The sequence below is a fragment of the Balaenoptera physalus genome (assembly GCF_965194825.1).
Source record: "Balaenoptera physalus genome assembly, chromosome: 10".
In the NCBI taxonomy this organism is placed as follows: domain Eukaryota; kingdom Metazoa; phylum Chordata; class Mammalia; order Artiodactyla; family Balaenopteridae; genus Balaenoptera; species Balaenoptera physalus.
This window is the reverse complement of record NC_138889.1, coordinates 20,103,104-20,130,637: the sequence shown is the minus strand read 5'-3', so window position 1 is coordinate 20,130,637 and position 27,534 is coordinate 20,103,104. Positions and strand designations below refer to the sequence as shown.

The following is a 27,534-nucleotide window of genomic DNA, read 5'->3' as shown; positions in this document are numbered from 1 at the left end:
ATCACCTATGTGTTAGACATTGTCTTAGATACGTTACATTTATCATCGATCTTCACCACAAAAGATTGTATTAATTAAGAAATCACATGTCTTAAGTCATTAGGAAGTCATTTCTATATATGAAAGTAAACCTTAGAAAATCTGGGTGATTTTTCACACATGCAGTAAATGTTGAACTTAAAACCAGAACTGTCTGCTCTAAAAATCCTTGGCTCTCTTCCCTGTTCTATTATATGACCTCAGACTTGAGGTAATAAAAGCCTGCCCTTTAATTACTGATAGGAATGGGGGCAGTGGGGAATGACTTCATGAGATGATAGAAGTTAAAATAGCAAGGTACTGATCCTTGGGAAGGATATCTCTTACACTCAATTTTTTTTTACTTTGTTCTTTGGCAGGTTCGCGTGGCATTCAGGATAGAAAGGGCAGATTAGGAGTGGGTCCTCATTTGTGTGACTGGATCCCTATCTCCAACTGAAAACTGCATTCCTGCCATTGTACTATCTTAGCTAAAGAAACATAGTCACAATATCTTATTCAAACAGACAAGGTTGTTTACCCTTAGAAGATTTGATTCACCTGCTGTCAAGCGACTGTTTCCATCTATGATGACCTGCTCTTCACCATTTCTTTATCATCTGCTCTGTAATCCAGATCTTTTATTAACTTTTATGGTGAAATATTTTGTAGTGGGAAATTATTGGTAGTATTATTTGGTTTTGGTAATGCTTGATCTTTTTCTTTTCAGTCTTTATTTGGAAAAAATTTGACAACAATTTTGAATGAATATGTAGCTATGAAAGCAAAAGGTAAGAATTCAGGTTCAGGGATTTTTTTGTCAGTTTTATACAGCATTTATCTAATTTTTTTATTTAGAAATAATTTTTAAAGGATATTAATACTTCTTAAAAGCCATAAGAAAATTTGTGTCAACTATGATGAGGTAAAATTTACTGTGAAATATCTAATTAAATAGTTCATTTTTATTGAGTGGTAAGTATAAAATAACACTTTCCTAAATTCGTGTCTTAAGGAGAAAGTTAGATTTATTCTCTCATATTGGTTATTTCTGTCGTTTACAACATGTTAAGAAAAAACTCAGCAGTAAAGAATTAGTGTAAATGATAACATTTTTTTTAAAAAGCTTAACATTTATTGAGTACTGTCTATTGCAGCATTGTGCTATGTGCTTTCTTAGGTTTTATCTCAGTCCTTAAAATAATCCAGTTAGAGTTGTCCATTGTTTAGACCTGTTCTTAAGTATCAGAAAATTGAGGATTAGAGAAGCCAGATAACTTTTCCAAGATCACAAAACTAGAAACTGTAGAGGGTAATAAGCCTAGAAGTTCAGGGCCTAAAGGTTTTCTTTTCCTAAACTATTTTAACTATCTTACAGGAATGTTTAATGTGTAAATGACCTCAGAAACAATATGTTATTGCAATACAAAGGTTTATATCCCACTTTTATGTTGGGTAGCTTTCTCTGGTTTGAGCTTTTATAAGTATATAGTAAAGAATTTAAATACCTTATGAATTTCCTATCATTGTGGCTTTAGAACACATCCTGAAAAAGACTAATTAGTCCTCAGGAATTTTACCTGTAATTCTGAGTAGTTGCTGAGCAATCACGGTGATTTGGACATGAAAACATTGGATGTAGAAAACTAATTTCCACACTCACAGGGGTTTGTATAATTTTATAAATTTAATTTATAAATCAAATTATTTTAATTTACTTTCAAATGTCACATGATAAATAGAAGAAAGATTTAAAATAGTTTGTCTTTTATATTTCAAAGAAAATATAAAATTATTGATCTAAAAAACCTTCATAGTTTTCATAAGTTTCCTCTTCCATCGTATTGTATCTGATTCTTAATGGCTTGAGCAAAGAAAGCAGCCTCGTTGTAGCTTTGCAGGTCTTTTACAAGATAGGTTTATTTCTCATTTCCCAACAAAATGCCAACAGCTGAGAGATAAGTTTTCCTTATTGATTTTCTGTGTCTGTTCAAATTAAATGATGAATTTTCTCCAACTGTATTTATTATGAAACGTTTCCTCTTATGATTTAGAAACATCAAATGATGTCCCAGCAATTTTGTCATCTCTGTGGAAGAAGTTAGACCATACACTTTCTCAGATCAGGTAATAAAAAGCTTATACAATAAGCTTATCAGAATGTGCATAGTGATTTTGGAATGCAAGCGCGTGTAAGAATCACTTCACATATAAATCTTATGGCCCACACTGTGCATTTATATAATACTGATCTAATTTTGAAATTATAGGTTATTGATATTTCTTTGTCTTTGATTGAAATAATTTGAAATAAATTGCGTACTTTAATAAAATGTTTAGAAATGAGAAAATTAATGGCACTCCCATGTTCCCATAACAATTTAGAGGCAGATCTCTGGCTGAATACAAATCTAGTCCCAGTCTTGGTGAATGCAAATCTCCTAACGTGGGCCCCATGTGACTTCCCTTATACACTTGTATCTTCATTACACATGCAGAAAATTGATAATGTGGAATCCGTGCCTCCTTTGTTCTTCCCTTATAAAGAAACAAACTTGAATAGTAATACTTCTGAATCTTCTTTTAGAATTTTCACATGGGACTAATATCTGCCTTCTACATATGTCAGGGCCTTGGAATGCCAGTTTCACCATCCTTAGAATAAGTATCAATTTTAGAATGTATCTTATTTAACTAGAGTCTAGTATGAAAACCATAGTTTCTTACGCTTCTCCGACAGCTACAAGTGAATACCCCACTTAAGGAGGGGCCTTGTTTCTTTCCTCAGTTTAAACTGCTAGAATGGCTCCAAATGCTTTCTGTGTAACTCTGTACCACATCTCATTTGGTAGTCTTACCTTTTTATTTATTTATTTTTTGTCTGCTTTGGGTCTTTGTTGCTGCGCACAGGCTTTCTCTAGTTGCGGGAAGCCGGGGCTGCTCTTTGTTGTGGTGCGTGGGCTTCTCACTGAGGTGGCTTCTCTTTTTTTTTTTTTTTTAACATCTTTATTGGAGTGTAATTGCTTTACAATGGTGTGTTAGTTTCTGCTTTATAACAAAGTGAATCAGCTATACTTATATCCCCATATCTCCTCCCTCTTGCGTCTCCCTCCCACCCTCCCTATCCCACCCCTCTAGGTGGTCACAAAGCGCCGACCTGATCTCCCTGTGCTATTTGGCTGCTTCCCACTAGCTTTCTATTTTACATTTGGTAGTGTATATATGTCCATGCCACTCTCTCACTTCGTCCCAGCTTAGCATTCCCCCTCCCTGTGTCCTCAAGTCCATTCTCTACGTCTGCGTCTTTATTCCTGTCCTGCCTCGGTTCTTCAGAACCTTTTTTTTGGTTTTTGTTTTAGATTCCATATATATGTGTTAGCATACGGTATTTTTTTTTCTCTTTCTGACTTACTTCACTCTGTATGACAGACTCTAGGTCCATCCAGAGGTGGCTTCTCTTGTTGCGGAGCACCGGCTCTAGGAGCATGGGCTTCTGTAGTTGCAACACGCTGGCTCAGTAGTTGCAGTGTGCGGGCTCTAGGGCGTGTGGGCTTCATTGTGGCGCACGGGCTTAGTTGCTCCGTGGCATGTGGGATCTTCCTGGACCAAGGGTCGAACCTGTGTCCCCTGCATTGGCAGGCAGATTCCTAACCACTGCGCTACCAGGGAAGGCCCAGTAGTCTTGTTCTTATTCCCCTTTCCTGACCCTCATCTTTCCTCCCCTTGCAAACATCCTCAAAGACATTCACAGTTTAATTAACACCTATGAATATTTATAAGTTACTGCAACATTTTATTGACAAGGTATTACATAAAAAAAGAAGGCTCTTAGCCAGGTGTTCTCCAAGATTGGTTCGTGTGCTATTAAAACTGCTTATTCAGGACTTCCCCGGCGGTCCAGTGGTTAAGACTCTGCCTTCCAATGCAGGGGACGTCGGTTCAATCCCTGGTCAGGGAACTAAGGTCCTGCATGCCATGGGGTGCAGCAAAAAAAAGAAAAAAAGCGCTTATTCGATTCAGTAAGTTTTGTGGCTCTTTTTGGTAGCGATTTATTTGACAGATTTTTGAGGACAATGGCACAGTGTCTGACTGTTTACAAAATATCAATACATGGGTAACTTCAGTTCATACTAAAAGGAGAATCAGCTTGTATTGTGAATTTTCTTATCTGTTTGCTTTGTTCCTTCTTTAGAGCTTCCATGAAGTAATGTCATAGTCATAAATTTGATGAAAGCAGGATCTCCTTTGAAATCAACTTGGATTCTGAAGTATTTATGTATGGAGTTATATGTAAAATCAGAATTTCTCTGGGAAGGCATCTCTATAGTTATAAAAGATAATTGATAATTGTAAAATATTATAGCTTTCTTAAATATATTGAGTTCCTAAATTCAAGTCAAATTGTACTCATAGTGGGATGTCAAGGCTCTGTAATGCTTATTGCATTGGATAGAAACTTGATTATTAAAATTATGTGTGTGTGTATGTTTATATGCCACTATTTTTCTCCTAAAACAAATAAGATTTGGTTACCTAGAAAAAGTGCTTATCTTTTTTGTCTGAGAGAGATTTCTTGCCTTTTAACTCATAATTTACTTCAGGTCTGACTGTAACTAAATCAGAATGTATTTGGCAACAGAAGTTTTTTAATGTCAAACTACTTTTGTTTATTAGGAGCATGCAAAGTTCCCCAGGGTTTGCTGCCAATCAGAGAGGTTGGTATTCAACTTTAAACTATAAATACTGTTCAGAATTACTTTAAACTCAAACTTACTGTCAGATGAACATTTTAGTTAACAATACATGTATAATAAGTTTATATTTTGTTTAAACTACTGCTTTTCTAAGTACTGTTATCATATTAGGAAATAATATTTTCATTTATTGTAAAAATATGCATTTTAAATATTCCTTATTTTTCTCATTGGCTCTCATGTATTCACATCTTTTAATTCTCATTCCATAAGTCTGTTTCCTAATTTGTGGAGATGTTATCAGTGTGAATTATTACAGAAGAAATGTATTCTTGGATTTTTAAAGTTTGAATGTACTCAATTTTAGTTTGTTTCTTTTGAAATTATCACGTAAACTTAGTTGATATTTTTAAGGGCTGTTTTTCAGTCCGTAGATCCACCATGTTAAATATGTAGTAGAACACATATCATGTAAACTTCTTAAAATTCCCAAACTACTCTGACATTGAGTTATTTTTTTTAAATGCTCATGTGTTTCAGCCCGAACAAGAAGTGGAATTGCAGAAATCAAACGGCAGAGAAGGCTTGCATCTCAAGCAGCTCCTGTCAGTTCAGAGTTGCTGACTTTACCGTATCTTTCAGGGCAATTTACTAATTCTCCTTTGACAGCTACACAAGTTATTCGGCCAGCTGGCCAGATTTCAACTCCTTTGAGGTCAAATTTTGTAGTGGTCAACCATTCACAGTCACAAGACACTATGACCCGTAAGTTAACATTTTGCACTCTTAAATTTTGTTTTTAATCAAACTGTATAAATGAGATGATGTGCTAATGTCTTTATATTCATGGTATAAAATTATAGCAAAAAGTAGATAAGAGGCTAGAAGTAGAATAGACTTTAGGTAAATCTGCCATTAAATATGCATATTATTAAATCTATGAGACATTTTAATCTAGGATTCTTCTTATGTCTGTTCTAGCTGAAGTCCAACCTTGAACTCTGTTCTAGTTCTCAGTTCTCTTCATTAATAGAAAAGACCCTGTTATTTGATTTTAAAAGGAATACGCATTATATTTCACCACCTTCTTATCTTTGTTCATGGTAGTCTGTCCTGCTGGAATGAGGAATGTTTTTCCATCTCTACCTGTTGAAAATCCTGCATATTCCTGGCTGAATCTTAGAGCTAGGGATAAACTTAGAGATCATCTGATACTTCTTGCTTCTTATATACTTGAAATTATTATAAACATATGATATTAAGGGGCAAAAGGCTAGTTAATAACAGAATTGGGGTTAGAACTGAGGTGCCACCTCTCAGTTCTTAGACCAGTCTCTTTTCTCTTCTGCACAGGTAAAATATATTGACATCCACTATGTTCTCCCTTATTTCCATCTTTTCTCCAACCTCTTTAACACCTCTGGGTAAAAACACTTACCCAGTACACTTAGTTTATACTTCTTATAATTATTCTGTTCTGCCATGATATTTTTTGTTGAGACTGTTCTGTATACTGTACTTTGTATTTTATCATAAAACCTTAAGTCACAGAGACTATGTTTTATATATCTTAATATCTTCTACAGTGCCTTGCACAGAGTAGGCACTCAGTGTATACTAACTGAATTTAATATAAAATAATAATCACTTTGTAGTGCTATTTATTTCATTAATTCAAGTATAGAAAACTATTCAGTTTCCTTGACTTACTGCTTTCTTCTCTTGAAATACAGCTGGAGAGGCTTTAAATATCATTCCTGGTCCTCAGGAAAGGAAAACTCATGCCAGTTTAATGTCTCCTGGTAGACGCAAAAGGTAAATGTCTTTTAAAAGGACAAGTTTCCAATAACCTTCCAAAAAATAAAATTACACCACGATATTTACATTGTGAATAAGGTAACAAGATTGCATTAAGTAGTTGAGACTATTTACTATTATATCCATTTCAAAACACTTTTTTTTTTTTTTTCACATTCTATCCACCCTGAAATCAGGTTGTGTTTTGTAATCACTGACCTAATCACTGTTTCATTAGAAATATCTTTTTTCTATAGTGGTATAGAAAGGTATATCTAAAATTGATGTTAGCTCAGATTTTTTGAAATAAGCATTCTTTTAAACAAATATAATATCTGCATGTTTTAAGGTCTACAAACACATACTTAAAGTTCTAAATCGATGGTTAAAAACTCTTCTCAGGGACATTCTCTGAGAAAAGTTTCTTTCTGTCCTATTTAGCCCATGTGTCTTTGTTTGAAGGATATTTCAGAAAAGAGAGATAATAGTTTAAAATGTTTTTTCTGTTTTCTCAACTGCCATGCCATGGGTATTTTTGTTGGAATTTTTACTGTTGATTGTCTCTCATTCAAGGCTAACCTCATCCTCCTTTATGGCAAGGTTTCTCACTTAACCACCTAAAACAATAGAACTAATATAATAGTATCTAACATTTATAAGAACCTTGACCTTTTTATAAAGTCTTTACATATACTTTATTTTTACTGAATTCTTTCATAAACCCAATAAGGCAGTTGGTTTTATCCCATTATAGAGTGGGTCAGAGGGTACCTTGCTACAGACCATATAGCTAATAAGTAATAAAGCTAAGCCTCAAATTCATTTCTTAATTCAAGTCTATTAATGCTTTTCAACTCTACTGCCCTTTGTTCCTACCACAAATAGAGAAAGTATCTTTTCTACCATGATCTTAAGATTTGTCTTTACATGTAATTATCATTGAATTGGTTATTCATACTAGTTAAAAGACAAGCTTTTAAAATGTGTTTCAGTGAATCTCAAAGGAAAAGTATCACTTTGTCTGGGCCTCATTCAACAATACGGAATTTCCAGGATCCAAATACATTTGCAGTAGAAAAAGTAAGTGACCTTCCCAAACTTTGCAACTTAAGATATTCCTGAGTTTATAACTATTGATATATACACAAATATATATATATGTATATTTAGATTATGTGTGTGTTTGTGTGTGTGTGTAAAATACAGTATTTCTATAAGACTTCAGTAGAGGGAGTTCCTTGGCAGTCCAGCGGTTAGGACTCCGTGCTTCCACTGTAGGGGTTCAATCCCTAGTTGGGGAACTAAGATCTTGGAAGCCGCACAGCGTGGCCAGAAAAAAGACTGCAGTAGAACTGCCTTGGGATAGACTGTCGTGAAATTTAACAGTAGCAGACAGTCCAGTCAGAATAGATAACATGTGCAAATGCACCAGGTAAGAAACAGAAGTGTGTTTACGAAACTGTAAATACATCATTGGTGCTGGATTATGCAATATAATAGGGCATTTTTCCTAGGATAGAGACAGGTTATTAAAAATCTTGTATGAAAAGCTAAAGAGTTTGGAACTGTATTCTGTAGTCAGTGAAGAAAGAGCTGGTGAAGGATCTGTGAAAACACTTGTAAGCGGTTAACATATACTAGTCAGGTGTTAATATCGAGGGAGCCACCATAACTTTTTGAGTTTCCACCTAGATTTATTAAAACTATCCAGCTTCCATTGATTCTTTTTAAATAAATAACATAATACTCTATCCTGTGCTTTTGCTAATATTGACTTTGTTTTCCAGCAAATGGTTATTGAAAATGCTCGAGAAAAAATATTAAGCAACAAATCTCTTCAAGAAAAGCTTGCAGAAAACATTAATAAATTTTTGACTAGGTAAGCTGTTTGTGTTTAAAATACCTAATTGTTTTTGCCTAATTGAGAACTATGCTAAAAATTTTCCTTTCTGTATTACAGTGACAACAATATTGCTCAAGTACCTAAGCAAACAGATAGCAACCCTAGTGAACCAGAGACTTCAATTGATGAACTCCTGGGACTTCAGGTATGGGTAAGGGTGTGTGTGTGTTTGTGTGTGTGTGGTACATATATTCATAGTTAAAACTGATGGTATTCTTGTTTCATTTCAAAACCATTACTAACAGATGTATAAAATGATTTAAAATAATAATTAAATTATAAATTTCCTTCATTATCCAAATGTAATCTGTACCTGAAAATGTGTTAGTGAATTTTCAAGGTCAAAATTGCATTTTTTTTTCCAGTTTTATTGAAAAATAATTGATATCTCTCACTGTATAAGTTTAAGGCATACAATATGATGATTTGATTTACATATATTAAAATTGCGTTATTTAGATGGTAAAAGCAATAAGACATTCCTAACCATCTAATAACTCTAACCAACTCTTCCAGATATCAGTAAAACACTTTTCCTGTATCCATACAACAATGTCATATATTTCTTAGTATTTAATAGTTAAAGATTCATTAGTGGTTATATTTTTGTGCAGTAAGCAGTACTGTACAGTATATATAAAATAAATTACATTTCTTCTGCACCTGCTACAAACTGTATAAAAATATAAAGAAATAATGAAATAATATGTTAAAGATACATGATGAATCCAAGTAATATTGAACAAAATAAAATGAACAAGACACTTTAAAAAAGAAAGGTTACTAACTAAATGAATAATGGTGAGATTTATTGCTAAGAGAAGGAAGATAGGGGCTATAGTCACTTGCTATTCAGTGAGAGTGAAGATGAAAGAGGGTGAGCTGGTAAAAGAAGAATTCAACAATATGAGTTTTAAGATTTGTCCAGGTGCAAATACCTTTTTGAAGAACAGCTGAGATTTTGGCTATTGCATAGCCTTTTACTTGCACTCTCAGATAATACATTCAGTTTTGTTGCTGTGCCACAAAATGAATTCATTATAATGAATTTATGGTAGCAGTTTTCTTTCAGATAATGAATTCTGGGTGAAACCACTGAGGTTTTTTTTCTTTTTGTCAGTTCCTTCAGAATACTTAAAAAAAAAAAAATTTTTTTTTTGATATATTTTCCCAAAGTGAAATTCAGTAAATTTAAGAAAACATGACAAGCTTTTGAAAGCAACCTTTAAATTATTTAGCAGTCTTGTTTAAAAAGCTTCTCCTATCTTAACGTTCAACATATCCCGGGTTCTAAATTTTTATAACCTTCAACTCCTTACTTACATTTTCTCCACAAGATACATAGGTACTTACCATAATCAAGACACTCTATTAGATAACTGTGAGAGATTATAAGAAAGTGAAGACACAACACTCTGTTCATGGTGTTCGTAATATTGTATGTTGGGGAAAAGTTAAAAATTCAGATTTCAATGACTTTGAAAGTACAGCAATACATAATGCCCAATGGGGTAGTATATACATAAGCTTCACTAAGAGAACAGAGCCAGTTGTACAAATAGGTGAATTTTTTAAATGTTTTTAACGCGTCTTTGTGTCCTTGGGGTAGGCAAGATTTCTTTCGCTACACAGATCGCTAACTGTTTTTTTTAAGACTTCTGTAAAATTCAAAATATCTGCTTGTTAAAAGCATCATCAAAGAAAATTAAAAGGCAAACCACCAAGTACCTTTGGAACATGTATTTCAAGATTCTTTCAATTCTGATTTTTAAAGTTTAGACTGTAATAAGAAATTTACTAGAAAAATGTGTTTCTTCAGCAGTAACTTTTGTAAGAGGGTATGCACCAGTTCATAGTTTGATTAACATTGCATTGTTGGCTCTTGACATTATTTATATTACTGTAAATTTTCAAGTTCATTGATACAGAAATATTTGTTCAAGCTCCTGGCTTTCTCCTAAATCACATTTCATCAAGAATTATTGATGTTCTCTGTATATCTTCATTGTCAAGGTTAACTGGTTCTTTAACTTCAAGTTTTTCTTTTCATTTTATGGCCATTTTTATTTTAAAAATCCAAGTTTTTAATCACTTTGTGAGAGTTCCACCTTACCTCTTGCTCCACATGAATTTCCTATCCCTTGGGATCCAAATGTATGCTTCACCAAAACTGAAGAAAACATAGCATTGCAGAAGGATTTACAGATAACTGAAAATGAGAATTTTTAAATCTTGTGCTATTAAAAGGAGACTAAATGAATACCCCTAGCCAGAGTGTACTGAAACTTCTTTGAAATAGAGTGTTTTAGCCAAAATTATTCTGTCAATTTTCTTATGAGATTCATTTGAAAAGTTTGTCATTCCATTTAAATCATATTGATCTCCAAACAAGTTCAAATGTTCATAAACATGGAAATTAATTCAATAGTAAAGAAATACAAATGAAGACAACAGATTACTTTTATGTCTTAGACTGATAATGCTTAAAAATTGATATTCCCCATTAAAGGTAAGAGCATGTACATTGTTACATAGAACAGAACAAGCATTCCTTTTTTTTTTGTTGGTGATATCAGTTTATTCATTGCTATTTACCAATAAAACTGATAATTAGTATTACCCATCCTTTCAGTTTATATATACATAAATTATTTTTCCGTTTTTAAATTTTATTTATTTTTATACAGCAGGTTCTTATTAGTTATCTCTTTTATACGTATTAGTGTATATATGTCAATCCCAGTCTCCCAGTTCATCCCACCACCACCACCCCACCCCCTACCCCCACCCCCCTCCCTGCTTTCCCCCCTTGGTGTCCATACATTAGAACAAGCATTCTTATACAACTTTTCTGGAAGGCTTCTTGACAGGATTTCTCAAAATTTTAAATATATACATTGTTTGACCTAGTAATTTCACTGATAAAATTAATCCCAAAGAATGAACAGATGCCTGGATAAAGATTTTCACGTATTATTTACCATAACTGAAAATTAGAAAAAATGCAAACGTACAAAAGTGAGAATTGGCTAAATGTGGCAGAGTTATGTAAACAAAAGAGTTCTTTCCCTTTAGAAGGATAGTGGGTTAAACGTTTAGTTTTGTACCCTACTAAAAAGACAGTATAGGGAATTTTTAAAAAGCATAAACCCACAGGGGCTTCCCTGGTGGCTCAGGGGTTAAGAATCCGCCTGCCAGCGCAGGGGACACGGATTCCAGCCCTGGTCCGGGAAGATCCCACATGCCGTGAAGCAACTAAGCCCGTGCGCCACAACTACTGAGCCTGCACTCTAGAGCCCGCGAGCCACAACTACTGAGGCCTGCATGCCTAGAGCCCGTGCTCTGCAACAAGAGAAGCCACCGCAATGAGAAGCCTGCACACCGCAACGAAGAGTAGCCCTCCGCTCACCACAACTAGAGAAAGCCCGTGCATAGCAACAAAGACCCAACACAGCCAAAAATAAATAAATAAAATAAATAAATTTTTAAAAAAAGAAAGAAAAAGCGTAAACCCACAGGACAGAGGACAGAGAAGAGGAAAGGACAGAAAAAGAATTTTTTAGAATTTGAAATGGACAAGTGGTACCTGACTTAGCAGACCCAGGATTCTAAGCCAGTAAAGGCAAAGTTCAGGTAAAAGCCACTTTACAACACAGAAATTCCAAAAGACTTGACTCTAGTACCTCTGAAAGTTAACGTAAAGATAGGGCTACAAACAGGATGATAAGGTGTAAAGTTTAGGAAGTATATAGTTAAACTCCATATCTTTTCCCCATTCACACTGTTCCTCAGAAACACTACTGTCAGCCATAAACTGTCCCAGCAAGAAATCTAACTCAAATAAGAAAAACTAAAAATACAGATGGTTCTGTAATTATTCTACAGCTTAGACTATAGTTGACAAGGTCCCTGCCTCCTTATTGGCACAGGGTTTAAGGACAGCTTTTGGCATGCTCCTTTTAAGTATGAGCACATAAACAAGGATTGTCCAACATTTGAAAGAAGTATTTAAAATGAAGAGACAGGGACTTCCCTGGCGGTCCAGTGGTTAAGACTCTGTGCTTCCATTGCAGGGGGTGCGGCTTCTATCCCTGGTTGGGGAACTAAGATCCCCCATGCCACGTGGCACAGCCAAAACTTTAAAATTTAAAAAATAATAAAATGAAGAAACCAAAACAGGCAGATAAAAAGAGTGAGGTAGATTTATATTGAAGGCCCTAGAAAGCAGTGTACAACAAACTTATGTGAAGAAAGCAGGTTAAACAACATTATTAAACCAATCTCATAGAAAAAGAGGTCAGAGGTGGAAGAATTGGATAAAGCTGGTCAAAAGGTACAAACTTCCAGTTATAAAATAAATAAGTACAGGGGATGCAGTGTACAACATAATGACTATAGTTAACACTGCTGTATGGTATACAGTTAACCCTTGAACAGCTTGGGGTTAGGTGTGCTTACTCCACATGCAGTCAAAAACCCACTTAAGCCAAGGGGGAAGGGGGTGTGGGATAAACTGGGAGATTGGGATTGACATATATACACTGTTGATACTATGTATAAAATAGATAACTAATGAGAACCTATTGTGTAGCACGGGGAACTCTACTCAATGCTCTGTGGTGACCTAAATGGGAAGGAAATCCAAAAAAGAGGGGGATATATGTATACATATAGCTGATTCACTTTGCTGTACAGTATAAACTAACACAATATAGTAAAACAACTATACTCCAATAAAACTAAAAATTTTTTTAAAACCCACTGAAAAGTTTACAGTCAGCGCTCCATGTATCCAGTTCTGCAAGTGCAGATTCAACCAACCTTGGATCTTGTAGTGCTGTAATACGTATTTATTGAAAAAATTCTGCATATGAGTGGACCTGCACAGTTCAAACCTATGTTGTTCAAGTGTCAACAGTATTTGAAAATTAAGAGAGCAGCATACCCTGGGGCTTCCCTGGTGGCGCAGTGGTTGGGAGTCCGCCTGCCCATGCAGGGGACACGGTTCAAGCCCTGGTCCGGGAGGATCCCACATGCCGCAGAGCAACTAGGCCTGGGCGCCACAACTACTGAGCCTGTGCTCTAGAGCCCGTGCTCCGCAACAAGAGAAGCCAGTGCAATGAGAAGTCAGCACACCGCAACTAGAGAAAGCCCACACACAGCAACGAAGACCCAACACAGCCAAAAATAAATAAATTTTTAAAAATAAATAATAAAAAAGAGAGAGCATATCCTAAGAGTTCTCACAAGGAAAAAAATATTTTTTTCTTTTTCTCTCTTTTTTAAATGAGATGATGGATATTAACTAAGCTTATTTTGGTAATCATTTCACAATGTATGTAGGTCAGGTCATTATGCTGTACACCTTAAACTTACACAGTGGTGTGTGTCAAGTAATAACATTATAGCATGGTTTTATTCTATATTTATTTTATTTTAATGTTTGGGGATATAGTCACCAAAGTGATTAACTCTAATTAGTGGTATTAGGGAGCATTCACTTTCTATTTTCTAGTCTTCCTGTTTTAATTTGTTTTAAGTGAATAGTGTTACAATCAGAAGAAATTTTTTTTTTTAATTAATTTATTTATTTATGGCTGTGTTGGGTCTTCGTTTCTGTGCGAGGGCTCTCTCTAGTTGTGGCAAGCGGGGGCCACTCTTCATCGCGGTGCGCGGGCCTCTCTCTATCACGGCCTCTCTTGTTGGGGAGCACAGGCTCCAGACGCGCAGGCTCAGTAGTTGTGGCTCGTGGGCCTAGTTGCTCTGCGGCATGTGGGATCTTCCCAGACCAGGGCTCGAACCCGTGTCCCCTGCATTAGCAGGCAGATTCTCAACCACTGCGCCACCAGGGAAGCCCCAGAAGAAATTTTCTTGGAAGGGATTACTACATAAAAGGTACAAAATATCAGATGTCCTCTAATTACCTTGCTGGTATTAAACCATATTAATTCAATTAGGATCACTTTTTGTTTGTTTTTTGTTTTTGCAGAGTGAAATCCACATGTCTGAAGAAGCTATACAGGATATATTGGAACAGACAGAATCGGATCCAGCATTTCAGGCACTCTTTGATCTATTTGACTATGGTAAGTAGAACATTTCTATCAAAGCAGTTAGGAGAAAAATGTTTCTCTGGAGAAACAGCTTAAACAGAGTAAAACAACATTTCCCAGAGCATCTGGAAAAAGTTCCTGTTTTCATTAAAGCAAACATAATGGATATGAAAGAGGTTTTTTTGTTGCTTTTTTGTTTTATTTTTTCTTAAAGATACTTTAGCTGTAAAAAATAAGGAACAGTTTTTGGGGTGAGGGGGTTTAGTTGTGGGCAGTTTTGCCAGTCATCAAAAATGTGTTGAGGTCTACTCCTGTACATATATTATACTAAACACAGTTGGATAATACAAGAGGAATAAAAATATTTGTCTGTTGCCCTCAATCTTATGGCCTAGTGCAGTAGTTTTCAAAGTGTAGTCTCCAAACCAGCAGACCAGCATTGTCTGAGAACATGTTAAAAATGCACTGGTCTAGGGACTTCCCTGGTGGCACAGTGGTTGAGGGTCTGCCTGCCAAGGCAGGGGACGCCGGTTTGAGACCTGGTCCAGGAGGATCCCACGTGCCGTGGAGCAACTAAGCCCGTGTGCCACAACTACTGAGCCCGCATGCCACAACTGCTGAGCCCGCGAGCCACGGCTGCTGAGGCCCGCGCGCCTAGAGCCTGTGCTCCGCGGAGGGAGAGGCCACTGCAGTGAGGGGCCCGTGCACCACAACGAGGAGTGGCCCCCGCTCCACGCAGCTGGAGAGAGCCCGTGCGCGGTGGCGAAGGCCCAACGCAGCCAAAAATAAATAAATAAATAAATTTATTTTTTTTAAAAATGCACTGGTCTAGTGGAAAAATCATACTTGTCAATGATATACCAGGCAACATGTTAAAAACTATAATTAAAGGACTATAATTAAGACCAAACTTTAACATTTGCTTGACCACTGTCAAGCTGTATTAATTGTTGCTTATTTTTATTTTGGTCATTTAACCAATTGTTTCCCTATTCCCTTTTTAACAGGTAAAACAAAGAATAATAAAAATATATCACAAGGCATTTCCAGTCAGCATATGGAAACCAATCTCAATGTAGTCTTAGCAGGTGAAACTAATCTAGCAGTTAAAGGTCCTTTTGAAACAGAAGTATCTGGTAAGAATTTGATTTTGTTAATATCAATCTAAATCCTAGTATCAGTCTCAAAATCTCAAAGGCAGAAAATGTTGTTTAATTTGAAAGTTGTTCAAATTACCACGTAGGTCATTTTTGTGTTTCTAAGTTTTCTCTCTTCATTTAAAAAAAAAATTATTCCCACACCTTTAGTACTTTGATTAAAAGGTGAATTGTTAGTACTCATTCCTTCATGATGCAGTAGACATGCACAAATTGGTGTTAATAGTGTTGACCAGTTCAACCTGTCTGTAACATTTCACATAATTTTTTGAGGCACGTATCCAAATCCCTGATGTGTAAGGTTGGTTTGCGGTATTAGTCATCCAGCCTCGCAAGCAAGCTTAGCTGAGTGCTCAGTATCAATATCAATATCTCACCTATTTAGAGGAAATTATATACTCTGCTGATCGTCCTGAATTATGGGTTTTATGAGGTTTTAGGTTATATTCCTATGTGTCTGCTAAGTCAGTTCTTTATGTTTCTGCCTCCCATAGAGTACCAGTATGGCACATAATTGTCCACAGTAACTACTTATGAATGAGGGAGGGCAGTGAATATGTCTATCTTAGATCTTTTAAATACTGGCCAAGTTTCTTAAAATTTCATTTTTGTGAAACATAACATATGCAGAAGCGCACAATGAAAGTGTACTTTAGCTCATTGAATTATAATCAAGCAAATACCCACATAACCATCTCTAAAGTCAAAAAATAGAATACCGCCAGCACCACAAAAACACCTCTTCATATCCCTTCCCAATCACTACTCCTTTCATCCCTGTTCCTCAAAGATAACCATTATCCTGGCTTCTCTCACATTATCCTGGCATCTCACACTTGCTAAACTTTACGCCTCTTTGGTACCACCTCTATCCATTTCTGTCTACGCCAAGCTATGCCAAAATAATCTTTTCTGTTCATCTATTCTTAAATGCCATGACCCCTTCCAACTCCCTCAAAAGACTTCATGGCTTCCAAGTTTCACATCACGCCTTCCAAAAACCAGTTTTGGAATATCTCAGACTATATTCCTACTTTGAGTCCTTTGCCTCTACCCAAACCCAATCCTCCATTTCTTCTCAGGCTGAATTGTAGGAGGGCGTGTCTTTCTCATATATATTATGTGTGGAAGATTGTGCTTCAGATAAGCTCTGCCCTGCACAAAATGAAATTTCAAATCCTATTTTCTCAGAAAGTCTCTTCCCACTTCGTTGAAACTGACTACCCCTGAATTTATGTGGCCTGTATATAATTTCCACTGGTTTCCCCACAATAAGGATTCACATGTGCTCCATACCCACTATTATTTTACCAGTGTCACATTAACAGAATTTTATGATAGTTGATATACATTTTTCTAGATTTTTCCCAATATTTTTCAAAATGTTAATTGTTATTGTTTTCTGTTCTAAACTGTGAATGATGTATGACACAGTATATCAGTATTTTCTCAAATGCCCTTCTTTTTCCAACTATTAACACTTTTATTTGTCAAGATCTCCTCGTACAATAACACTTTCTCACATCCCATAGGCCAGAAGAGGTGCCTTTTGTTCCTATACTACTGTGGTTTTTGGCATGTTTCATTATGACTTTCTGTCCTATGTCTGCCTCCCTTAGACTGATATCACCAAGGGCGGAGACTGGGTCATTCATCTTTGTATCCCAGTACTGGTCATATGGTTGATCTTCAGTAAATGTGTAATAAATGTTAAAGTGTACACAATAACATCAAATGGTGATCATGCAAAATGTACTTGGCCCCATTTCACCTTCAAGAATATATCAGATGAAGTATGGTCAGTAGAAATGGTAGAAGTTGAAAAGTCAGTTGTTTTGAAAACACTATGTTTGTAGCCAGTTTTTTTTATATATTGGTACATATTAAATATTCTTAAACATATATACTTTTTCCTTCTTTGTGTCATCTGTTTTCTAAAAAGCTTGAAAAACAATTTGGCACTTGTTAACAAAGGCATCAGTAATAAGAAAAGTACCTGTGAGTTTTTTGATACTCAAAAAGTGAGAGAGTGAGTTTATCAGACTTCCACTTGCTGGTATGTCAAAGATTAGTTACTTCCTTGGCAAAATAGGTTTTATAGTAAAGATGACTACCTTAAAAGCTGTTACATACTCACCATATCTTTCTACCATCCTGATATTTTGCAGATGATCAATCTGGTCAACCTCCATTTTGTACATCCTATCAAAATGAAGACACATCAAATGTTTTGAAGAATGGCAGCAACCATGATGAGCTTAGACAGGAAGCCCAGGAACATTTTTCCCAGATAGACTCTAGCGTCCAGAAAAAGGCCTTTAAAACAGTAGTATCTACTGAACAGAAGTGTAACCTTGATATCACCTTTGAGTCTGTGCCTAATTTGAATGACTTTAACCAAAGAATAAACTCTGATGCCGAATGTAATCAGCATTGTGCTGAATTATACACCAATCAGATGTCTGCTGAAACTGACTTGGCTATGGAAGTTGAAAAGAATTCTTTGTCTCCAAGTGTGCAGAATGAATCTCGATTACAGCCTGATCAGTCTGATATACCAATAACTTCATTTGTTTCCCTTGGTGGTGAAACTAACAATGAGAACTTAATTCTCTCTGGAAAAACTTCTCAGCTTTTATCCCAAAATATTCCATTAACTGGAAAGCCATCTAAAAAAGGTCAATTTTGTGAAAGTTCTGACGATACAAGAAGACTTACAACTAATTTCCATGGTTCCAAGTCACCAGATTCTAGAGAAATTTACCAGAGTAAAATTGAAATTAATAATGTGTTACCAGTTGCATCACAGCAACTTTCAGATTGCCAAGATAATTCTTCACTTCAAAGTAAAATATTACCTGTGTCTATTGAAGGTTCGGGTTTAACTGTATCTGAACAAAAGGTAGAAATTCACCTTGGAGATTCAGTATCTTCAATTAAACAACCATCTAATGATTCATTATCTGTTGAGTTAAATCATACAGATCATGAACCTCAGCCCTCCAAGTCTGAGAAAGTTGCTTTGGGTTCACAAGAGCCTTCGTCTTCTGTAAAAGAAGATGGAGATAGTATTTTTCTCTCTTTAGGTGAAAATAACTGTGAGGAAGTTACATTGATACCCCCAGAAGCTAATCCTATAGAAGATATACATTCTCTTCCTTCAGAATCTGTGTGTTCTTCAATGAGGGATTCTCACCCTGAGTCCCAGAACACTAGTGATAAACCTGCTGGCAACAAGTCAACAGAGATAGATGCATCAAATATAGTCTCTCTCAAAATTATCATCAGTGACGATCCATTTGTTTCCTCAGATTCTGAACTTAACAGTGCTGTTTCTAGTATCAGTGGAGAAAACTTGCCAACTATAATTTTGTCTTCTCCTGCTAAATCACCTGCCAGAAATGCAGAAGTAGTTAAATGCCTGTCTTCAGAAGAAACCACAGGTGCTGTCTCATCTGCTGAAGGAATTGGGGATTCAGCCTCAATGGAACAGAGCCTTTTAGCATTCAAACCTGAAGACTCTACAGTAAACAACACTCAGAATGAAGACAGCATTGCTTTTTCAGCCAATGTTACACCATGTGTTTCCAAGGATGGAGGCTACATACAGTTAATGCCAGCTACAAGCACAACTTTTGGCAATTCAAATAACATTCTGATAGCTACTTGTGTAACTGATCCAACAGCCTTAGGAACAACTGTCAGTCAGTCAAATGTGGTGGTGTTGCCTGGAAATTCTGCACCTATGACTGCTCAACCACCACCTCAGTTACAGACACCCCCAAGGTCAAACAGTGTATTTGCTGTCAATCAAGCTATGTCACCCAACTTTTCACAAGGTAACTTTAGAACATATTGAAGTTCATTTCTCTGGAATGGGATCTAATTTCTCTTGTGTGTGCTGTTGTTGACTAGAAGGTAATAAATCATGGATGAGAGTATAAGATTAGATTCAGAAATTTGTGATTATGGCTTCTCTTTATAGAATTAATTCAATCAAACTTTTTTCTTTTAATCTGCTAAGCTATGGAATTCAGTGGTTTAATTTTTTATTTTTCTTTCCATAGTTACTTCTCAATCCATGGCTAAGCTATCAATACAAGAAAAAGAGAGGGGGGGGAAGACTAATTCATCAAATAGCCATATACCTACTAAAACCCAGTGTTGTGGGAGATTTTTCTTAAATAGTTATTATAGTCTTAGTTTTCAAGGAATTTATTACCTATTTGGAAAGACTTTCAAGATACAACTTGAATTTCTCCCTGCATAACACCCTTTGTAATTTCTCACTATCTTCCACATTTGAAAATTGATCCCTGTCTTTAGAATTCTTTGTTTATAGGAGCACTTGTGGCATTTATTACATGCCATTTTATGTGTAGTGATTGACATGCCTGTCATAGTGGTCGTTGTTGATTATATGTTCCTTGAAGGTGGAGTTTATGGCACATTCATCTACACTTCCTTAGATATTGATTCCCAAGCTCCTTTTCCCGCTTTCTTTTTTTACATTTAGGCATACAATTAAATCAGATTAAATATCAGCAATTAAGTATAAAGCCTGATGGATCTATTTCAAGTGCTGTTTAAAATAAGATAAAGGAGGGATCAGAATTAGTAGAAAATGTGAAACTTGAGCTGAAGCTTAGAGAAATAAGGTAGTATTTGGAGTAAAAGGAAGGGAATCTTAAGCAGCACAAGGATAGGTAGGTATTTGAGAGACTGAGGTGGGTGTTCATGAAAGTGAGGAGATCAACCTTACAGGAGAAGTTAATGAATTTATTAGGAAAAGATTCATTTACAGGGCAGGGTTAAATTATGATAGCCATAGACTATATTGTTGACTTCTCCATGTAAACATTGTATTTTCTCCCACAGTTTTGACTGGTTGCTCACTTATCTGGACCCTTTTTGACAAATACCATTGAGATAATATTATAGTTTGGGGTTGTGAGTAAGTCTTAAGACTGTCAGTATTCAGTTTGGACCCTTATTTTCTGGTAAAAGATTCAGACTTGAAACCTGCACTACCAATTTTTTGATCAATTTCACTATTCTTTCTAGAGGAATCAAGGTACAACTAAAATATGATCTCCTGGCTGTAGAGTCTTATGCTTACTCATGATGTTTACCTTGACTAATTGCCATAAGAATAATATTCAGATTGACTTTTTCTTAATTTGTTAGCCTTGCTGTTGTCCCTAAATTAATTTTTTTAAAGGAGAGTAGATTATATGAAAAACTGATTATAATTATATAGAATTTATTTCAAATTAACAATTACTAGGGCTTCCCTGGTGGCGCAGTGGTTAAGAATCCGCCTACCAATGCAGGAGACATGGGTTCGAGCTCTGGTCCAGGAAGATCCCACGTGCTGCGGAGCACCTAAGCCTGTGTGCCACAACTCTTGAGCCCGCGTGCCACAACTACTGAAGCCTGCACGCTCTAGGGCCCGTGCTCCACAACAAGAGAAGCCACCACAATGAGAAGCCCGCGCACCGCAACGAAGAGTAGTCCCCGCTCGCCGCAACTAGAGAAAAGCCTGCGTGCAGCAACAAAGACCCAAGCAGACATAAATAAATAAATAAACAAATAAATATATTTATTTTTAAAAAACACAAAACCTTTAAAAATAATAATAATCACTTTGGTGTCTTGTGTTTATTCCATTTTATTGAGAACTGTTGGTTGTTTTTTTTTTTAGGATCTGCCATTATAATTGCTTCACCAGTCCAACCTGTACTTCAGGGAATGGTGGGAATGATCCCTGTATCTGTGGTTGGACAGAATGGAAATACCTTTTCTGCTCCTCCTCGGCAGGTGAGATTTATGAACTGAAAATGGCTCGGTGCCGCTTTTCAAACAAAGTATAATTAATGGCTTCTTCTTGTCCAGGTCCTTCATATGCCTTTGGCAGCACCTGTTTGCAATAGAAGTATCCCTCAATTCCCTATCCCTCCAAAATCTCTGAAGACTCAGGGACTAAGAAACAAGCCTTGTACAGGTACATTTTTAAGTCCATTCATGTCAACTTTATGTGTGTGTACTCCTTTGTTTGCAGCAATACGACGGTATTTTTTTTTTTTTTTTTGGAATACTAATAACTTTCCTAACAGGTGGTTGTCCAATCTTTGCTTAAAGTTTTTTGCAGTGATTTAAAAAAAAAAAAAAAAAAGACAAATGGAACAAAATAGAGTTTAGAAAAAGACCGTGTATTTATAGCAACTTGTACATAGTAGAGGTAATGTCAGAAGTCAGAAGGGATAAGATAGTTTGTTTAGTAAATGAAATCTATTGGCTATTATATATATTACAGGGAAAAAATAGATCTCTTCCTCACAACATATATAAAGGTATGAACTCCAAGATGATTAACACCTAAAAGTGAAAAGCAAAACAAATAATGAAAGAAAATGTAAGAGAATATCCAGATGATGCTGGGATAAAAGATTGCTTTTGAAAAATGAAAAAATCTGATAATGCTGACTACTCCAAAAATAAAGATTTAGTTCAATAAAAGACAACATATACAAAGTAACACGAGATTTTCATTCATGAATGAAAATATTGATGAATGTTGTGGTGAGTTCTCAAACTTCTCTACCTCAGACTTCTCCATCTTCATGGGTGACAAAATGCCCATGTTGTTAACCTAACAACACCCTAACCCTCAGAATTGTTGACCCCTTTCATTTCTAAGTCTTTAATCTTCACTTCAGCCAGCCTGTCCCATAGCTTTACCTTTAATTTTTCACTACTTGTTATTAGACCTATATAATTTTTAACAGTCAATAACCTCTCTCAAAATACATTTCTGTATATCCATTGAATCTCTCTTCAACCAATGAGAGCTCCTATTACTTGAATCCTTACCTTTACCTGAATTTTCACTTCCTTTCTGCATTCATTTCCTTCCCTATCCAGGCTAAACCCCACAATCCACCACGTCAGCCACTTTTCCCAGTACTCTTAAACGCCTTCATATTCACATTCTTCTACCATATCCACTTAATACCCTCTAGCCCTGGATCTATCCAGCCAACCATTTCTCTGCCTTTACACCTGGGCTTCTTAGCATTGCTTTAGAAGTGATTCCATTCAATAACACTTAAAACTTTCTCACCCTCACTGCCACTTAGCAATTATTTTAAATGTCTACCTATCTTCTTTCTCTCCCATTCCTCCTTAATACTATTTCAGACTTCCACAGGTCTTCTCAGATCTATCCAGTCACCACTTTCCTCACTCCAGGCCAATGATTTTGATTTTTATCGGTAGTAAAATCCATTTTCTCACATTACTCGCATTTAATATGTACCTGTTCATCTAAAATCATTCTTCCCTTTTCCCTTCTTAGAGGAATGATTATCTCATTCTTTCTAAGGTTAATGCAGGCTACCTTCTGTCTTCTGTGTATCTTCAACTTTTCTTTTTTGGCTTCATCACTCTGTGGCTGTCCAACTGTGGATACAAGGATCGTTCCCATCATTCCTTTAGGTTTTTCACATCTGCCAGCCCTTTATCCCCGACCCCTCTTATTTCCCATTACTTCTTCATCCATACTATTGTCCTTTCTCATGTTTCCACTAAAACTGTTTAAAGTCACCAGTGGCCTCCTAATGCTGCCATATGCGTTGGACATTTTCCATTCTTACCTTACTTTACTTCCCTCTAACAGTTAATACTATTGGTGGCTTCTAGAACTACTGTGCTCCTCCCGTTCTAATTTTATGTAACTTAAGATCCACATACTCTATATATCTAAGTCTCACGTCTTATTCCTCAAAAACCTCTTCTGCCTACCTTTCCCTCTTGGTTAATATCACCGTTTATTCCTCATTTACTGTTCATGTCTGTGCGAATGCCCATTACTGTCTCTAAGACCTTCATCATCTCCTACCTTGAATATTTATAGCAATCTAACTAGAATTTATATTTCCAGTTTTCTTTCTTCTCTAGTTCATCTTCTACACTGCTGCCAGAGTAACTTCCTAAAACAAATCTATTCATGCATCATCCCTATTTAAAACTCTTAAAGATTCTCTATAAAACCTTTTGCATAATACCCAAGGTCCTACACGATATCATCTTTGCTTTCGTTTCCGGCTTCATATCTTGCTGCCCTGCCACATAAACTCATAAGTCCATGGAAATTAAAATATGGCTATTAAAACTCCAGAGCATGTGCTCTGAGTGACATAGGCTTACAAACATGACAGTTAAATGGGCAGAATTTTAAAATAGGCATAATATAGTGTTTTCTTTAAGTAACTTTTTGGATCTAAGTAGTACCCTTAAGTGCTACATTGAGCATACTAATTTGTAAATCCAAAGACTGGATTCATATTTGCCTGAAGTTAAAGCAGGTCATTTGCTCCATATTTATATTTCCTCAGTAACATGAATGAGTGATCGTCTCGTGTATATTACAAAGCTGCTTTTTTAGACCCAGTATGTGAAAGTATTTCATTTGTACATTAGCTATAGCTTAAATTTTTCTCATGGTGTCTGATACTGTGGTCTGTTCTGTTTTCTTTCAGAGAAATATACTTTCAGGAATGTTTTTCTTTTCTAATTAACTTAACTTATAATTCCAGGAAAACAGGTAAATAATTTGGTGGATTCATCAAGTCACTTAGTTGGATGTCATGTACAACGGTGAGCATAAAAGTAGTTTCTATCATAGAGTATTTGAATGCTCAAGTTAAAAGCATAAAGAATTTCTTTATGTTGCTAAGGAAAGTTTTTTTTTCTTGTAGAACTGAAGTTCCTGACAAGAATATGGCCACAGATCTTGGGAAAAAATTGGAAGAAATAACAGTTCCCTTCTCAGTAGAAAGTATAGTTCCAACTAGCAAAACCTTTGAAAGCCACAGACGTGTGCTCTGTTTTGATAGCACTGCTTCTCCTGTGGCGAATACACAGGGGACAAACCATAAGACGGTGTCCCAAAACAAAGAAAGGAATGACATTTCATTTTCTAATCTTGACGCACCCATTGTTTCCTCCACCTTAAAACCCCCTTCTAATAATGCTCTCAAAAGAGAGAGAGAGAAACCTCCTGTGCCTAAGATTTTATCTAAATCAGAAACTGCCATTAGCCGACATACCATAAAAGAAACTCAGTCAGAAAAGAAAGTTTCACCAACAGAAACTATACTTGAATCTTTCCATAAAACAACAGCTAATAAGGAGAATGAACTATGCAGTGATGTGGAAAGGCAGAAAAATCCAGAAACTTCAAAACTGTCTAATGGGCAGCAAAATGGGGGTGTACGGAATGAGAAAACTGTAGCTTCACTGCAAGAGCTAACCAGAAAACAAGGCACATCCTCAAACAGTAAAAATGTCATTTCAGTAGGTGCACCTGTGAAGGATTTAAAACAAGAACAAACCAAGTCTGCCAGTTCTTTGATTAACCCACTCACCAAACATACCACAGAAATGTTACAAGATATTCAGTGGCATAGCCCAGTAAGTAGACTCGCTGATAGTACTGATTTATCTGTACCCCGGACTTCTGGCTCAGGAGCAGGGGAAAAACATAAAGAAGAACCTACAGATGTTATCAAGGTCCCTTCTAGTAGGCGTTACGGTGAAGACAGTAGCACACCCAAAGTAATGGTCCCTCCTGTCACCCCAGACTTGCCCGCCTGCAGCCCTGCCAGTGAAACAGGGAGTGAAAACAGTGTAAACATGGCTGCCCATACATTAATGATTCTCTCCAGAGCAGCCATCTCCAGGACGACTTCAGCTACTCCTCTAAAAGACAATACACAGCAATGTAGAGCCTCTTCAAGGAGTACCACAAAAAAGCGGAAAATCGAGGAATTAGATGAGCGTGAACGACACTCCCGTACTTCTAATAAAAGTCTTGCAAATTCATCAATACCAATGAAAAAGAAGAAAATTAAGGCAAGTTTGAAAGTCTTAATTTCAAAACCACACCTTGCCCTTCCTTCAGTGCTCAGATTAAAGATCTCATCATTTTTTGCCATAGCTACCTAACTGAACATTTTGGTCAAGATAGCTTTGAATTTTGATTGACGAAATACATGCTCTAGCAGTATCTCTCAGCCAGTGTGGTACTCAGAAGTTATCTAGATGAAACATAGCATTTTCAAAACAGTTGCTAAGGCATGTATTTATAAACATCTTCCTTGGGAACAGGAGGTTTTTGTTTCTGTCATGGTAGGACCCAAGGGTTGGTGGGGAGAATGACATAACACATGAAAAATAGGGAAGCCATTATTGTGTATGGAATTACCAAGTGAAAACTACTTTGCAACTCCTCCATCTTGGGTTTTTTCCACATGGCCTACCAGCTCTTCCATAGATTCTAATATAAGTCAATGTGTTGGAGCAGTATAAAAATTAAATTTACCTGTTTCTTCTTTAACCACGGTTATCTGTAGGAAAGTAATGTAGGATTATCATTGATAAATTAAAGCCATTTTTCCTAAATCTGTTTAGCCGTTTAGTAAGTGGATTGAATAGAGAGGTTTAAAATGTCATAGAGGAAGTATCGTATCAGGGAAAGAATCTTGGCTCTGCTGCCTTGCAAGCCTGGGTTGAATCCTGCATCTCCTGCTTATTGGTTCTTGACTGTTGTTAAGCCTATAACATCTGAGTCTGAGCTGCATCATTTGACATGAGGTTACCACACATCTTACGCAATGGCTGTGAGGACTAAATGCAGTGTTTGTAAAGTGCCTAGAGTATGTTAAATGTTTGGAACTTGAAAAGTACCTGTTAACTCTTAAAATCTTAGTAAAGCTTTCTAAAGTTTACAGTTTAGCAATAATGACCACCTTATAAAAAGCATGTTCTCTCTTGTCTCATTCAACATTCATACACTCTGAATTTGTATAATGTCTTGTGCTCTAAAATAATGAAATACCATTGAAGTATATTTTATTAACCTTGGATTTATAAAAATTGTCTCTACTTCTCTGTATAACTAAAATGCTAATGAACTAAACTGTTTTGGCAAAAATTTTGATAGTATATGAAAGTACCTGATATGAGGGTCTATGTGACTTAATATTAAGAAAGCTAGCTTTTTTGGCCTTGTTTGAGTTCAATATGTTAACTTAGGTTTATTTTTTCTTTCTTTCTTTTCTTTTCTTTTTTTTTTTTTTTTTTTTGACAGAAAAAGAAGCTACCCAGTTCATTTCCAGCTGGAATGGATGTGGACAAATTTTTGTTATCATTGCATTATGATGAGTAAATATTCTGAACATATAAGAACAGTAGCTATTTAAAACTACTATTCCTTAAACTATGAGTGTAGGGAATGAGATACTGACAGAATCTGAAAGCATGACCTGCACTTTCATTGTACTGAAATTTCACTTTATTTCTAAATCATGCTGTTTCTAAAACAGCTTCCTAGTTTGTAAATAGCTTTACCTTGGTATATTTTTATTGTGGAAAAAACATTTGCAGAAATGTGAGTAAAGCCAATCTGCAAAACTGTATATCTTTGACAATTGTATATTGTAAATACTGTGTAAATCTTGTTGAAATAGAGCTTAAATCAACCTAATGTTCTTACATTGTATTTTTTGGCTTCTTATGATCTCTAATTCTGAGGCTTATTCATCTGGAATAGTTTCTCACTTTGAGTGGGAAAAGTATACTTTTCCTTATAAATTGCCTTCAGTAATTGTCCCACAAGATACCTGAAGACATAGCCACTAATTAGTACAAGAGTGATAATGAATTCAAATGGTAATAAAGTAACCAGAAATTAACAATTCGGGGTTTTTTCTAGAGTGAATACTTTGCCGCCCCTTCTTATAATTGCAGTAAAGATAATGTTCCTAAAATTGTACACTTTATTTCTTCTGGTTGTTCTGGTCTCTTTGTTTTAAAGAGAGAATTTTGTAAACCATTTGAGTGTTCTGATC

At 35.9% G+C, this 27,534-nt stretch overlaps 1 protein-coding gene across 6 annotated transcripts in view; it reads left to right on the top strand.

Annotated features, from left to right (window-relative positions):
• The window catches only part of NPAT (nuclear protein, coactivator of histone transcription), a 53,331-nt gene extending 26,157 nt beyond the window's left edge, over positions 1-27,174 (top strand). The window contains exons 2-18 of one of the 6 annotated variants that reach the window (XM_082476847.1): positions 399-645; positions 749-809; positions 2,073-2,145; positions 4,693-4,733; positions 5,253-5,477; positions 6,446-6,527; positions 7,502-7,589; positions 8,297-8,388; positions 8,470-8,563; positions 14,402-14,498; positions 15,473-15,601; positions 17,791-19,461; positions 21,327-21,442; positions 21,518-21,626; positions 24,220-24,280; positions 24,382-25,537; positions 26,775-27,174. In XM_082476847.1, the coding sequence (XP_082332973.1) occupies positions 797-809; positions 2,073-2,145; positions 4,693-4,733; positions 5,253-5,477; positions 6,446-6,527; positions 7,502-7,589; positions 8,297-8,388; positions 8,470-8,563; positions 14,402-14,498; positions 15,473-15,601; positions 17,791-19,461; positions 21,327-21,442; positions 21,518-21,626; positions 24,220-24,280; positions 24,382-25,537; positions 26,775-26,852 (4,125 nt within the window). In that variant the 5' untranslated portion in view covers positions 399-645; positions 749-796 and the 3' untranslated portion in view covers positions 26,853-27,174. Of the gene's footprint in view, positions 1-398; positions 646-748; positions 810-2,072; positions 2,146-3,177; positions 4,295-4,692; positions 4,734-5,252; positions 5,478-6,445; positions 6,528-7,501; positions 7,590-8,296; positions 8,389-8,469; positions 8,564-14,401; positions 14,499-15,472; positions 15,602-17,790; positions 19,462-21,326; positions 21,443-21,517; positions 21,627-24,219; positions 24,281-24,381; positions 25,760-26,774 lie in introns of those variants that run through there. The other 5 variants (XM_082476848.1, XM_082476846.1, XM_082476845.1 and 2 more) reach the window with 5 other exon arrangements.
• Positions 27,175-27,534: the final 360 nt, after the last annotated feature.